The 15,710-nt window shown below is 32.9% G+C and overlaps 1 protein-coding gene across 1 annotated transcript in view; it reads left to right on the top strand.

The window, feature by feature from the left end:
• Positions 1–14,118, top strand: part of LOC145303826 (N-acetylgalactosamine kinase-like) — a 213,983-nt gene extending 199,865 nt beyond the window's left edge. The window contains exons 2-20 of the mRNA XM_080145465.1: positions 386–458; positions 940–1,000; positions 1,347–1,399; positions 2,264–2,346; positions 2,871–2,946; positions 3,199–3,243; positions 3,636–3,721; positions 4,375–4,450; positions 4,952–5,086; positions 5,687–5,776; positions 6,236–6,267; positions 7,373–7,445; positions 8,275–8,330; positions 8,961–9,023; positions 9,572–9,633; positions 10,111–10,168; positions 10,440–10,510; positions 11,136–11,183; positions 11,794–14,118. Coding sequence (XP_080001591.1) covers positions 390–458; positions 940–1,000; positions 1,347–1,399; positions 2,264–2,346; positions 2,871–2,946; positions 3,199–3,243; positions 3,636–3,721; positions 4,375–4,450; positions 4,952–5,086; positions 5,687–5,776; positions 6,236–6,267; positions 7,373–7,445; positions 8,275–8,330; positions 8,961–9,023; positions 9,572–9,633; positions 10,111–10,168; positions 10,440–10,510; positions 11,136–11,183; positions 11,794–11,921 — 1,365 coding nt within the window. The 5' untranslated portion in view covers positions 386–389 and the 3' untranslated portion in view covers positions 11,922–14,118. The remainder of the gene's footprint in view (positions 1–385; positions 459–939; positions 1,001–1,346; positions 1,400–2,263; positions 2,347–2,870; positions 2,947–3,198; positions 3,244–3,635; positions 3,722–4,374; positions 4,451–4,951; positions 5,087–5,686; positions 5,777–6,235; positions 6,268–7,372; positions 7,446–8,274; positions 8,331–8,960; positions 9,024–9,571; positions 9,634–10,110; positions 10,169–10,439; positions 10,511–11,135; positions 11,184–11,793) is intronic.
• Positions 14,119–15,710: the final 1,592 nt, after the last annotated feature.

The raw sequence follows: 15,710 nt of genomic DNA, 5'->3' as shown, positions 1-15,710 counted from the left end.
GGTCCAGCAATGTAAAATCAAGAATAACTTTTAATTTTAGACAATTTTAAAACTTATGTTATACTCTAAAAAAACGATAAATTAAGCCGTAACTTAAATTAGTTTTAGAGTTATTTGAACATACTTACACAAAAAGGATATGAAGGAGCTTTGCTTCATAAGATAGTCACGTTTATGATAATGTTATATGTATTTTATTTTTACCACAAAAGTCATTGTGATAAAATTGCTAATTTTTAATATATTTGTACTAGAATTACTTTGTTAATAAAGTAAAACTGGTGTTTCCTTTAACTATGTAAAATATAATATATTCCAGAAAAAAATATTCAAATAATAATGAAACAGTTATAAATATCTTTTTATCATTGTGCCTTTTTTCAGAAAAAATGTTAGCCGTTGAAAAGTTGGAGGGTTCTTTAAGAGATAAATATGCTGATTTTGTCAAGAATTTTGAGGTTATCTTGTAATTTTCTTTATTCCGCTTAAAGGAAGGAAGACAACATTTTTAAGTAGAGGGAAGGGATGAGGTCAAAGGAATGTAAATTATACTCGTAACCCAAATTTATAATCATGTTGTCTCATTCGTTGACTTTGGGTACTTTAATTTGTTGGCCTGTTCAATCCAGCAGTGCCCGTCCAAATATTTCCACTAATAATTATCTTTAGGTGGGTTCATTTGTTTATGGTCATTGGCAATGTTTCTTAATTTCAATGTCTTAATTTTAAAAGTAATCAAAGTATGAAAAGAAGATGAAAAATTAATTTACGAAAAAAATTAGGTACATATATGCTTATTAACCAGTTAAATCATCTTTGCATATTTCAGAGGCTGATTTCTGAGTAGCCGAGTAAACAAAATGTCTATAGGGGTGGGAGGGGGAGGGTGAGGTGATGGTCCAGTGGCTTAAAAATAGCTTTAAATTCTTTTTGTTTCAGGAATCATTTGGTTCTGAGCCAGAATATTTGATTCGTGTTCCTGGCAGGGTTAATCTTATAGGTAGCTAATTTTTATCCTAAATCTTAAGTTATCGACGTCTATGTGGATTTAGTTTCTGTTCAAATATTTATTCCTGATGTTAATAATGAAACATCTATACAACCAAGTGTTATAATTTAAGTATGGCCATTTTAAGCTTACTGTATTTGAGTAATAGGTTTAAAAGTTTTTTTTTATGTTTAGACTTCTTAAAATTAAGGATTATTATACCTTATTTTCCTTTACCTTTTGTTAGGTAATGTTCGTTTGCTTGACATTCTGATTTTAAGCATTGCTCTTATGTTTGTTTTCATCCTTGTTAAATGCTTTAATGGCAGGTGTTCTATATTTAATCTTATTTTTTAAGGTGAGCATATAGATTACTGCGGCTATGCTGTTCATCCCATGGCAATTGATCAGGTAATTTAGGTTTCCAGTATGGCATCGAAACCGATTAATATCCGCTGGATTAGAACCGGTTTTTAATTCATGTTACTGAAAAATCATGCATCGTATTATATCCAGTACTCAACGAATATAAAAATGTACAATCATATTCATAATATTAAAACCAGTTAACCAACCTTCGGCATCTCGGGCTAACAAAACCAGTTTTAATCTTATAATTGTACAGTGCATTTATATATCTGCGGAAAGCTGTTTATAATACGATGCAATAAATGACTATTTTCCAAATTTCAATGTTTAACTAGCTACCAATATATTAATGCACGCTTCTATATTACTGTCTATACTCTTTATATAATTTATTACTACATAGTAGGATAGGGGACATTTGACTAAATTACGCTGGTACCCAAAGATTGATAACCAAGTTATCTTATTCGTTAGCTCAAAAACTTTGGGGTATAGACATCGCACCTTAAGGGGCTATTCTTTTTATATTTCATAGTAGGTTTTCTCCTATTTCTAGCCCCGTGCGGGGGGCTCTAACCCTTCGGGGCCAATTACCTAACCCTGTGGGGGCAATCACCTAACCCTATATAACCTTTTACCTAACCTAGAACCTAAAATAACCTATAAAAAAGTCATTTTAAAAAAACGAAAAATCGCCCCTTAAGGTGCGATGTCACGAAAGGGACTATTCCCAAACTTTGAGTAATATCAATGAATTTTGATCGGTTTACTACAAAATAGCAGTGTCTGTCCAACCTTTAACCAATATTATTATCTACAGTAGGGATAATTTGGTTATCATCATTGAATATCAATTTATCGTCAATTGTCTTTTCCCTTTAGATAATCTAAATTGTTACTTTTTAGGATATCATTGTTGGCGTAAGAACTTTGGAGTCTGGAAAGCTAGAATTGAAGAATTTAAACAATGAAAAGTATGCAGAATTTAGGTAGGTATTTATTTAGAGCTTTTCGGTACAAATGTCCTGTGGGTGAAATGAATAAAAACAATAGTGTTACATTATATACAAAACTATTTAATCAGATGTTTTTTTGTTTGTAAAAAAAACATTTTTAAAACATAAGGATTGCTCTTTCAATAGTTAACTTTTCTGTAGTTGAAAAAACTGTCTAGCCGCAAAATTGATACTGCCTTTGCGTAACATTTCTTCCTTGACCATTGGACATACGAATATTTCTGTACTAAATACCTATGTAATCATCCTAACGAGAGCATGGCTGCCAGTGATCCTAAGGGATAAGACAAAAAACGATAATTTGATTAAACAATGGCAATACACAAAATTACTCCCTCTGTAGATTCAAGCAGATTTAAAAGTTTGGCACTTTTGTTTTGGAACCAACCAATCATAATTCAATGAAAGTACTAAAAGTGTTTGACTTAATGAATAAGATAACGCGATAAATTATAATTATAATTACAATTACCTAATAACTTCTGTTATTTTTTCAGCATGGAGAATCTTCAGGAAATAGACATTTCAACAGAAAAAATAAACTGGTGGTCCTACTTTCTCTGTGGATTGAAGGTATGTATGTACAGGGATCTTAACTATTGTCATGATTGTTTCTTATACATCTTAATATATGTAAGTCTACTTAATACTTATGGGTACTTACTTAATACTTAAATCATGAGAGGTTAAGTGAGTAAGGCAGGCTTTATCAATTTTAAAATCAAGTGGGGGTGTTGACAGCTAAACTAAACCTCAATTTTTACGCTTATGTTTACAAGTTACCTACCTATTTATTTAAAAATTTATAAATGAATGTACTTTTAGGGAGTGTATGAAGATAAGATGATAGAGAATCCAAACGGAATCCAGGTAAACTTTTACAACATTTAAAAATGCCGTGTTTAAATGGTAGAACAGTTGTAGGCAACGGTTTTTTTCATAATGATTTTAAAATTTTATGAGCGAAGCATTTTTTTTGGCTTATAAATGATTTAGGCATGTTAGAATTGTCCTATCGTTTAAAATTTGGGGTGTAGTCCCTTTCGTGACAACGCCTCTTAAGGGGCGTTTCGTCGTATTTTTACAGTAGCTTTTCTCAGCCCCTGCGTGGGCTCTAACCCTGCGGGGCAATCACTTAACCTATCAAAAGCTACTGTAAAAATACGACGAAACGCCCTTAAGAGGCGTTGTCACGAAAGGGACTTTACCCCAAATTTGGTAGGATGATTCCTGAATCTCAAATGCCCATTTTTGGTTATTAGGTTTTAGTGTCTGGATGCATTCCTCCATCTGCTGGCCTATCAAGTTCCAGTGCCTTGGTTGTTGGTTCCAGCTTAGTTGCTGTCGTGTATGTTATTAGTTGCAGAGCTACTCTACAATTAACCATGTCTTTCCGTCTGTATCAAGTGAGAGAGAGAGAGAGTCGAGAGAATGGGCTGTTTATTACACAAGTCTCCAAAGTTATAAAATAACGCTTTCTTATTCGTTGGCTAAACAACTGTGGGGACTTTTAATGGATTTTGATTGGTTAGTTTATTATAAAGTTTTTTATTTATAAAAATACCTTAAAAATTTTGCTAGAATCCGCCATCAACAATCCAAAAATCCACAATCCACTGATTAATCCGCTTTTTTGGGGGGGGGGGGGCGGATTTTTGTAAGAATCCGAATCCGACCCAAAAATCGAGCAGATTACCAAACCTACATTATGTGATTCTCCTTTTCAGTAATGATTCCTTTATGTCCAGGTTATCGGAGCCGGAAAAAATAACAAAAAAGTTATTGAGGCGTCTAGGGGTGTATAAAAAAGTAGTAATGTATTTTGTTTGTTAAGATTTCACTAACCTCTGAACCGATAAAGCTCTCCCATTTAAAGCTGAGCACAAGTCCATTTTTTTTTAAATTAGGCTTTGGTGTTAGGCTTTTATTTTTGAAATTTCCCTCAAGATCCCCTAGAGGCTTTTAGAGACACATTCATTTAGAGTAATGATAATATTTAAGGAGTAACAAGCTTGAAGTTGATAGGAGTGACCTGGCAAATCTTTGTGCCAGAGCTGAAAGATTTATTGGGACCCAGGTAAACTTTAGATTGATTGATTAATGGGCGGTTTCCCATAAAATGTCAAGTCGAGCACAGAAACCACCCCCCTCTTGTTTTCAATTTTAAAAAGAATTAAGGAGGGGGATTTAGTTTTATCATTTGTTTTTTTGCTATAGGCCAGGAAAGGTTAGGTTATATTGGGTACTGGGCAACCCTGCAGGGTTCGGACACCGCTCTCTTTCCTTATATTCTATCCCTCACACACACTCTCTCCTCTCTACTTCTTTCTATTTCTTTCCACTTCTCTCCTGATAAGTATTTCCATTCTTTCTTTCTATTTCTCTCTTCATCTCTCTCCCTTTCTTTCTTTCTGTACCCGTTATTTCTTTATCTTTATTCCTCTTTCTTTCTCTTTTTCTGTTTAATCTTTCATTATCTTTATTTCTTTCTGTTCTCCCAATAAATACCCTTATTTTAATCTTGTTATTTAAAACAGCTGAGCTGCTATTGGATTATATTATCCTTGTTTTATTTCAGGGAGGAGGTATGGATCAAGCAATTGAACTGTTAGCCGTGGCTGGCCAAGCTAAGTTGATTGAATTTAACCCTCTGGTAGCACATGATACTAAGCTGCCTGACGGCTCAGTATTTGTTATTGCTAATAGCTTGCAGGTTAGATGGTGTTGTTTTCCCAAAGTAACTTGTTTCAATGTTTACTCTTCCCCAACTCAATTTATAAATGAATGTGAAACAGGGGGGGGGGGGGGTGGATGATATAGTAAGGTAGTTTTTCGCTTGTTTGAACTACATATAGATTTCCAGTGAGGGAGGGTACTTTGGGCTGTAAATTACACTAGAATCCAAAGTTTCATAACCGTGTTATCTTATTCGCTGACTAAAAAAACATTGGTAATTTTATTGGTTTGTTTCAATCTAGTCGTGTTTTAACTCTCCGGCCAATAATTTTAATCTACAGAAGGGGTAATTTTGTCTTACACTGTTGGGATTGTACATTATTTTATTGTATTATCCAAGACACCTGGCACGTTTCAATCTAAGTATGTACCTAACCTATCTATTTTAAGCTTTCTACATTTTCTATCTATCTATTATCTATTCTGTCAACAAATAACAATATTTATTTGAACAGATGATTCTGTAAACCTCTGACAATGGTCCTATCTGGACTCTACAGAGTACAACAACAATATTATAGAGCAATAAATAAAACAATCTAAAATTCCAACAATCCATCTATCTATTTATCGTTAGGAGAAGAACAAAGCCGCTAGTAATGAGTTTAACAGTAGAGTTGTAGAATGTCGTCTTGCTGCCAAGCTCATAGCCAAACAATTGCTGAAGGTACAATATTTAAGCAGTCAAGATTCCCTAATCATGCAAGATACGATAATCCACCTATATTTATTTATATAGTTATTATGAACCGACATGCAGAAATCTTTACATTTACCAAATATGCCAGATTTTTAAAATAAATACCTAAACAGTTTTAAGCCAGGGAGGAAGGGGACATTTAGATGTTTATTACACTAGTCCCCAAAGTTTGATATTAACGTTTTCTTATTATTTAGTTTATCAACTTTGTGGACTTATTGAATTTTGATTGGTTGATTCATTAATTAGAGTGTCCAAACGTTTCAACCACTAATTGTAATCTACAGAAGGGGTAATTTTGTGTATCATCATCTTTGGGATATACATCAATTTATCTCCATTGTCATATCCCTTTAGATCACTTGTTTTAAGCTCTTTATTAGCATTTAATGTTTCATTAAAAATAAATATTTTTTTATTATCTAGGAGAGTGACTGGAAAGATGTTAAGAAACTAAGGTGCAAGACTTTTCTGTAGCAATTCCACTATATAACTTTGGTTTTGTCTGTACTTCTGTCTAGCTTATTCAATGATGGCCTCAGTAATAATTGTTTAATATGATTGTAAATCTTTTCATTTTAGTTTTTTACTTTTTTGGGGAAACGTAAATTTCTCAACCACGATTAAAAGATAGAAGGTTGGTATTATTTGTGAAGATTCATTTTACCAATGGGCATCCAGAAAACAATTTACTTAGTCCGGCAGTTTTTCTTTCAGTTACTTTTAGAGGTAGGAAGCTATTTTTGTTTAAGATTTTGCATATATAAGAGTGTTGTATAACCTACTGGTATGTTTGTATGTCCGATCCGTAATGCTCTTGAGGAAAATGAAAGTGTTTTCTCAGCTGCTTAAATATCTATACACAATTAAAACTTCTTTTATTAATTTCCATAACCTGCGATCATGTCTCTATAATTCACATTTCCGTTGGCATTTCCATTATTTGTCAAGCTCCTTATAAATGTAGTCAGCCTTGTTTTTTATTTACTTCATATGGACATAGTTGCTTTTGTTAAATACTAGCGGTTAAAAAGAAAAGGTAAAAAAATTTTCTAGGGGCAAATTCTCTTGGGAACTGGGAAGATGTTGGGGATCTAGATGGTTAAGAATTTTGTGGATTTTACAAAAAGTGGTTGGTAGATTTTTACAAGTTTGAATATTGTTTTTAGAATTTTTAACATTGTTTTTGCAATTTTTAGTTTGGGTTAGGTTAGGTTATAGGCAAGGATCCGAGCGCCCGCGGCTAGGCAGGCCAGGGGGCCGAGCGCTGCGGCCATGACCTTTATTAACAGTGGAGGCTACTTTCCTTAGGAGGCTACTTTGTCCGGATGCTACTTTGTCCTGGTGCTACTTTGTCCGGAGGCTACTTTGTCCAAGATCCGATGGTGGTACCTTTCCAAAATTAATTGAAAACCTTCCCTGGACCTAAAAGAAGCTTCACTGTAAGGGAGAACCTTCGCTACATACAAAAAAAAGGCTTACTACTTTATATTCTAGGATAAGAATAAGATAGGTAATTAGGTACTTTTAATATTTTATATTATGATTTTAATAAATGTTTAGAAATGTCCAAGTATCCAGTGGAAAATGTTTAGAGGAGCTAGTCAATTCTGTTTCAACTTTCCTACCTAAAGAGGTAAGTTCATGCTTTCTTTTAAAGTGCCTTTCAACCATTTAAAAGACCCCCTCCCCAATTATTTCTAAAATAGATTGAAAATAAGGGGTGGAGAGTAGTTTTTTTTGTATGCCTTGCCTAATCCCTTAGAGTCCCTTATCCTTCGGGGTACCGTACTCAGTATCTGACCTAAAGTAATAAACAAACAACGAATTACCATTCCCTACCTTATATTTTCAGTTAATTTAAAAATAAAGGGGAGGGGGGTTGATAGTTTTTGTGCTTGACTAGGATTTTTGATGTTACTTTTAAATCTGAGAATAGTAGTTGTGGTCTCTGGACATGTAAAAATAAGAATTAATTTTTATTTTTAAGAGATATTGGTTAAATTATAAAATATGGATCTATTTTCTTCAAATATGTAAATAACATTAAAAAAGGTGCATATTTTGTTTTATAAGTTGACCTCTAACTCTTAAAATTATATTTTTTATTTTTACCTGTTCAGAGACCACTTGGAGGCTTGCAGCTCCTGAACCTGGAGGCCAATCCAATTAATCTAAAACTTGGGAAAATTTATCATATATAAGAATGATTTTATCCCTAATAACCTATCCTCTCAGTCCAAAGATAAAGCTTATAATCACTGTTTACGCAAATGTGTCAAAACTTCCCCCCATATTAGAAACTAAAGGTATTGCAATATTTGACATCACTTTAGATATTTCTTGAATTATAAGAACTGAAGCATAAGCATCATTGAAGAAATTTTACGATTGATAACATCAAAATTTACAGAATTTCCCCCCTCTTTATTATTATAAAATTATAGTCATTATAAAAATAATAGGTTTATACAAGAGAGGATGTATTGGCTGAACTTGGAATAACTGATGAGGAATTAAGGTAAGTGTATAACTTTTTATAATTTAAGTTATCTCTCGGCAGGGATCTTAGGGGATAAGACAATGGACTATGAGTTGATATACATTCGTATAATGATAAACAAAATTCAACCCTCAGTAGATTTATTGTTTGAAAAGTTTGACAATCCTAGTTTGGAACCTACCTATCAAAATGCAAGTACCTACTGAAAGAATAAGATTATGATAACATGTTTATAAAACTTTGAATCCCAGTGCAATATACACTGACAGTCCAGTCACTGGACTCCAGTGTCCCTTCCCTCTCTGTTTTTAGGGGGTGAAATGTTCATTCAGGTTTTGACTGGTTCTCCAAGGCATCCTTTCATTACGGTGTAACCCACTTTTTAGACTAATGGGTTGCGCCCAAAGGGTTGCCACAAAGACAACCAACCCTTTGATGATTGTACGACTTTTGTTTCACAGTCTTAACGGTGCCTGTTAATGTTTGTTAGACAAGGTATTCCCCTGCTTACTATTTATGTCAAGCGCCTTACATAGCAGTTGTCAGTAGTTGTTACTATTAACATCCCGTGCATGACGCAGTTTGTTCCAGAATCGAACCCAACAGCAAGCCAGTACAATATTATATTTATATATTTTTGTAATTTAGAACAGATATTTTAACTGCTAACACACAAGAACTACAAACATTTAAACTCCAACAAAGAGCAAGGTATAAAACTTTTGAACTAGCTGAAAAGCCTCTGTAGGCCTCTACTAGGGATAGGGGAGCAGTAAAGTCGACCCGCTACTTAAGATTTTTTTTCAGGGGCAATTTCTCATAGTCTCATCCGCAAAAATAGACATAAACCTTGGACCTCTAAAAGCTTCACTGTAAAGATGATCCATATTGAGTGATTTCTTAAGCTAGAGACAGACACATAGACAAATAGACATCCTAGTACTTTTATGTAAGTATCTTAAATGAATAAGACAAGGGTCGATGAATTGCTGTTTATTCCAAATTATGACAAACAAAATAACTCCTCCTGTAGAACAAAATTTTTGGTAAAAAAGTTTAGAAACTGCTAGTTTAATCAAACCAATCAAGATTTAGTAAAACTATCCAAAGTTTTTAAGCAAACAAATTAGAAAACGGGCGCATAAAACTTTGGATTCTTGTATAATATATGTACATTCCAATTTCCCCTCCCCTCCAAGCAAAATTAGTAATATAAATATTAAGTTACCTAAAAAAACAATTATGAATATTTTGTGTAGGCATGTTTTAAGTGAATCCAATAGAGTATACAGATTTAGAGAAGTCTGTCATAACAAAGCAGGTAAATAATCAAAGCAATAATTTCAATTTTAGTCAAAAACAGGAAAATAAAAATAAATTGTGTTGGGGGAGTGGGCTTGGCTTATGTTTATTTTCCAGGTGCGATGTTTTTGAGAGTGGGGAGGCACGGTCCCCAAAATAGATAAAACATTCCCTGGACTTATAATGTAATTGTAAAGGATAACCATCGCTACAGAAATCCTGTTACTTTTATACGGATTTTACTCTTACCTATATCATACATGATTAGTTGGGTTTTCGGAATCCAACTTTTGTCCTCCTTATGAAAAGCAACCCAAGTAAACCCAACTTTTATCCTCCTTTCGAAGGGTATACCAAGTGAAACTCAACTTTTGTCCTCCTTATGAAGATCACTCTATGAAAAGGAGGGGCCAGCTCTTAAAAAGGAGGAAAGGGGGCACCTAGCGTAACTGAGGAGCTAAAAAGTACTGCATGTATGATCTATATTAATGTTAAGGAGAAGAAGGGCTGAAAGAGTTGGGAGAACTAATGACAGCCAGCCATAACTCTTGCAGGTAGTAAATTATTTCCGGAGTCTCAAGGGATAAGACAATGGGAGATAAATTGATATACATGATGATATTTTTCTGTAGATTGAATTTATAGGTTAAAAAGTTTGGACCAAATAGTCACTAAAACAATATAATAAATATTTGTTTCTTGATATAAAAAAACCTATTAACTAAATATTTAATGATCCTGAATAAGCCCCCATCACTACCACTAAAACACTTAAAACACTTAATTCTGTTAAAATTCGCAGCAACTCTATCTATATCTGTGTAGGTACGACTATGAATGTTCAGCTGATGGTCTGGATAGGTTGGTAGAACTATCACTCAAGAATGGAGCTTTAGGTAAAACTTTGATAGTTTGGAAACTTCTAAAGAGTCTAAAAATCAAGGAAGAAAAAGTATACTTACTGGGAAAAGGTGATCAGAAACATTTGGGGGACAGTATAAATTTAAGTCCAAAGGTGTCCCCGCCCCCCCTGTAGTCTAGCAAAAGGGAAAGTACATCAAAAGTAGACAATTTTCTATCATCTTCATAAAAATTTCACTTATATTTTGACACTTGCGATATTTTTTTATTATTGACATGTTTGAAATATTAAGTGTTAAGTAAAAAAATATAAGAAAAAATTAACTCATATGATTGGAAATGGTCAAATTTGGCGAGAGAAGGCAAAAAGAAATCGACGGAAAACGGCGGGGGCGGCGGTTTCGCCGCAATTTCTTCGCAGTTCCATATTGTACCTCTTTAAATCAACTACCATGCTAAATCTCAGAGCTGTAACTCTTTATTTAGTTGAGTTCCTTTAACTTTTAGTTTTGGTTTCAAAAAAGTGTCACTTCCGCCTCCCCCCTTTGTAAAACTATAAATGCAGAAAATGTTGCTTGACAAGGTTAAAATTATTAATATAATCAACCTTGCAGTTTAGCTGGATGTTAATTGTAAACTGATAGGAATTTTCTATTGCAGGATCTAGATTAACTGGAGCAGGGTGGGGCGGCTGTACTGTTTCATTAGGTAAGCTTAGAACAAAAATAAGTACATAGAACGTTGTTCTTTTTTAGGAATAAAGCTACTCTAAATGTCTTTGTCTGTACGTTCATAACGCTATGGGGCAAACTGTCATCTTCCTGACTGCTATTTAAGGAACATTAACTAATGTAAATATTACCTCGATCTTTAAAAGACAAACATTTATCTTAAAGGTTTCGTGATTTTCTATCTGCTCTATAACTTCCTTTTTATTTTTTCCATTAATGATTATTTTATGCTTTACTACTTATGGATTTGTCATCCTTGTTAATGTTATGTAAAGGAATGAGATACAACCAAAGAAGTAGGATATAAGATTATGCCTCTAGTGGCACTTTAAATGTTTTTTTTATTTCAAATATATAATTGGAGAAATAATTTGTCTATTTTGCGATCAAGTCTATACTCAAAAGCGTGAATATTTAAAAAGATAGTAGTAAACATTCCCGGGACCTATGAGAAGCTATCCTGTTAAGGAGAACCCGATCAGTACAGTGGTTAGCGAGATCCTTGGGTACAAACATATAGAAAAACACAGAGAGACAAACATCCTATTACTTTATTATGAGGGTTATATTGTTTTTGTCTATTTTAGTTGCTGAAAGCCAAGTGGAGAAGTTTTTGGCCGCTTTAAAGGCGGAATATTATGCTGGCGTTGAAAACGTTGATTCGGCCATTTTTGTGTCGAAGCCAAGTGGCGGTGCCATGGTTTGGTCTCTTTAGATCAAGAAAAACGGTCACATCTTTTTAATTATGTATGGCTTCGAAACCGATTAATATCCGCTGGTTTAGAATCAGTATTAGGCCATACTTAAAAACCATGTAACGTAATGTATTATAGACGGTTTTCGACGACTAATAAAATAAAAGTTATAATATCAATTCCAGTATAGTCGGCCGGGTCCTTCGGTCCCTCGGGGCCAACGAAACTGGAATCAACTTTTTGATTTCTCATTTTACTGTCTTCGGAAAAGCTGTCTACAATACGATGCGACAAATACATATACTTTGAATCTTTCTTGACGTAAAACAAATTATTTAATACTTGTTCTACGACTTTATCTTCTACAATTTTATGATTTTAGATAATAGTATTGCATTTTTTATGAACATCACAATTGATTTTATTTTATTAATTCTATTTTATATATGTTTGATTATAAATGTATCTAATGTATCCAATTTGTATTACCTAAAAGGGGGGAGGCGGAAGTGACACTTTTTAAAACAAAAACTAAAAGTCAAAGGAACTCAACTAAATAAAGAGTTACAGCTCTGAGATTTGACATGGCTATTGCTTTAAAGAGGTATAATATGAAACTGTGAAGAAACGGCGGCGAAAACGCCGCTCACGCCGATAACCGCTGTTTTCCGCCGAATTTTTCTTCGCCTTTTCTCGCCAAATGCAATTATAAGGAACGACAGGAAAGTGGAAGGCTGCTGACGCAGGAGAAGAGTAGTGTGGTTTTATTAGAAGTATGATGCCGTTCAATATATTTGCACTTGACACTTTTTATTATTGACATGTTTGAATTTTTAAGTGTCAAGTGAAAATATAAGGGAAATTTTTATGAAAAATAAAGTTTATCTTAGATGATTGAAAATTGTCTAATTTGGAGAGAAAAGGCAAAAATAAATTTCAACGGGAAACGGCGGTTTTTGTCGGGAGAGGTGGTTCCACCGCCGTTTCTTCGCAGTTCCATATTGTACCCCTATAAAGCAACTGCCATGTCAAATCTCAAAGCTGTAACTCTTCATTTAGCTGAGTTCATTTGACTTTTAGTTTTGGTTTCAAAAAGTGTCACTTCCGCCCCCTCCTTTTACATTTTAACAAACAATAAGTTTAAATTTTTTTTTTTTTAAAGCCAGGAATATATCAAATTCTAAATTAACCAACGTTTTTGGGCTAAGTAATAAACTAACGCTCTGATGCAACTTTTGTTACCAGTGTAATTTACAGTCCCATGTGCTCTCCCTCCCTACTAATATTTTTCAGTCTAGAAATACCATTGAATTAAACAGTACATATTATAAAAACAAGATATTCTGTTTTGACCTTTTATTTTATTTACTTTATGTTTGTGTTGACTTTATCTGATTGACTTTTATAGTAGCATTGCTACTTTATACCTAGGGTATGTCTGTACGTCTGACTGATGATAAACAAAATTATCCCTTTTTATGTTAAAATTATTTGCTGAAACGTTTGAACACTGCTAGTTAATGAACCAACTAATCAAAATTTTATAGAAGTACCCAATGTTTTTATGGCAACTAATAAGAAGACGTGATCATAAAACTTTGGGTACTAGTACATATAATGAAAAGTCCAATGTCTCCTCCCTCCTGTTGAGAATGCACTGTTCTTTAAGGCTTGTCTAAAACATGTTTTTATTAATTTTTGTTCTATCATTACACTGATTAATTTCACAATAAGGTTTTAAGAGTTTACTGCCCTCTTTATCTAAAATATAATTTTGTTAGCTTGTTATTGCTGCGTTATTGCGAATATTATAATCCTTGTTTTTTTTTACATGAACTACCAAGTTTTTTGCCAGTATGGCTTCGAAACCGATTAATATCCGTTGGATTGGAATCGGTTTTCAGCCAAACTGAAAAATCATGTAAAGCATCGTATTAAAGATATTTTCCACGAATATCAAGATAAAAATCATAACATTTATACCCCCAAAATGGAACTGAAGGTCTGTGCTAACAAAACTGGTTTTAATCTTAGAATTTTTCATTTTGATTTTCGCAGAAAGCTGTCTATAATACGATGCGCAGAATAACTATATTATTTGTTTATTGTGATATGAAGTGCCTTTGAAATTATTGTGATTTTTAATTTTGATGCATTTGACTTTAACACTGTTTTGATTGTTTTATTTTTACAATAAATTTAAGATCTGATATAAAATATTTTTTAAAAAATCGTAGGTATATCTTTACGCAACGGATTGCTCGGATTAATCGTTATTATAACATTTTATGAGGATTTCTGGAAAGATTAGTAATATCAAGACAAGTAACTCTATTATCAATACCTAAAAATATGTTGATCTTTAAACTTTAGACACTAAATTTTGTATGATAGAATTGTCCTATTTATTTGATTTTAGAATTTTCAAGCTTGCAACTTATTTAAAGTAGTAATGTCATCTTTATTTGTTCAAAAAGATCCCATCTAGCTAGATATTAAACTGATTAGGTTCTCTATTTTAGGGAAGCTTTCCATAGGTCCCAGGATTATTTTAAACTATTTATACTTTTGTTAAGGTTGGTTTTAGGCTATGATCATCTATTTACCTTTAAAATATTATTTTGCTTTAATATATATATTTCCCTTAGATCATTAAAAATATACAAGAGAACTTAATAAGCAGTTTCAGGTATATTAAGGGATAAGACAATAATTGAAAAATGTACACTTACAATGATGAATATCCCTTATGTAGATTACAATTATTGGTTGATAAGTTTAAACACTGGTAGTTTGTAGCACTTAAGACAGATTTAGTTAAAGTACCCAAAGTTTTAAAGCAAACGAATGTTTCTAAAACTTTGGGTTCCCTGTATAATTTAAAGTCCAATGTCCCCTTCCACCCTGGTCGTTTTGGAATTGCTATGACATTATGATTTTTCTTCAGCAACAAATTGACAAGTGTTATTTATATCTACTTGCGGGATCAATAGATTTATTTTCCTAGATGGCCAATCAGACACAAAAATCATCCAAAGGAAATATATTGTAGACACCAATTAAAGCTTTATACAGTGTGTTTTTTTATGAGAACTTTTTTGAAAGCAATTTTACCCCACTTATACCTAGTTATCAGAATTTATTGATTATTGGCTTATTTTCTTCGTTTTCTAATGCAATTAATAGAACATTAAAAAAAATATTTCAGTTTTTTAATTAAAAAGTACAGTAAAATCTAAAATTCAAAACCTAGGTGACAACATCTAAAAATGGTTTTAGCGCATTTTTCTTATGCTCAAATCTTCTACCCTGTGCAAGAAAAAAATTGGATTTTCAGTAGTTGACTTTGGGGGGCCGGTACTCCCTCCCTGATTGATATATAGCTGTCAAACTTTGATATAACCTAGTACATAACCCCAATAGTATCTGTATCAATTTTTAGCAGCCAATTTTGCAAAAGGTAGAAGATTTGAACATAAGAAAAATGCGCTAAAACAATTTTTAGATGTTGACACCTAAGTTTTGAAATTTACATTTTACTGTACTTTTTAAACAAAAACTGTAATATTTTTTTGTTGTTGTTTTATTATAATTGCATTAAAAAACGTAGAAAATAAGACAATAATCATTAAATTCTGATGACTATAAGTGGGGTAAAATTGCTTTCAAAAGAGTTCTCATAAAAAAACTCACTGTATTTTAGAAAATCAATTATTTAAAGCTGACTTGTTAGATATACTAGCGGCTTCGCCCCTAGCCTCTAGTAGCTTTGACCCAAGAGGTAATTAAAAAAACATTAGGTACGTGCC

Source organism: Acartia tonsa, chromosome 13 (assembly GCF_053477335.1).
Source record: "Acartia tonsa isolate MP-2025a chromosome 13, ASM5347733v1, whole genome shotgun sequence".
In the NCBI taxonomy this organism is placed as follows: Eukaryota; Metazoa; Arthropoda; class Copepoda; order Calanoida; family Acartiidae; genus Acartia; species Acartia tonsa.
The sequence above is the reverse complement of the archived record's forward strand: the minus strand, read 5'-3'. Positions and strand labels throughout refer to the sequence as shown.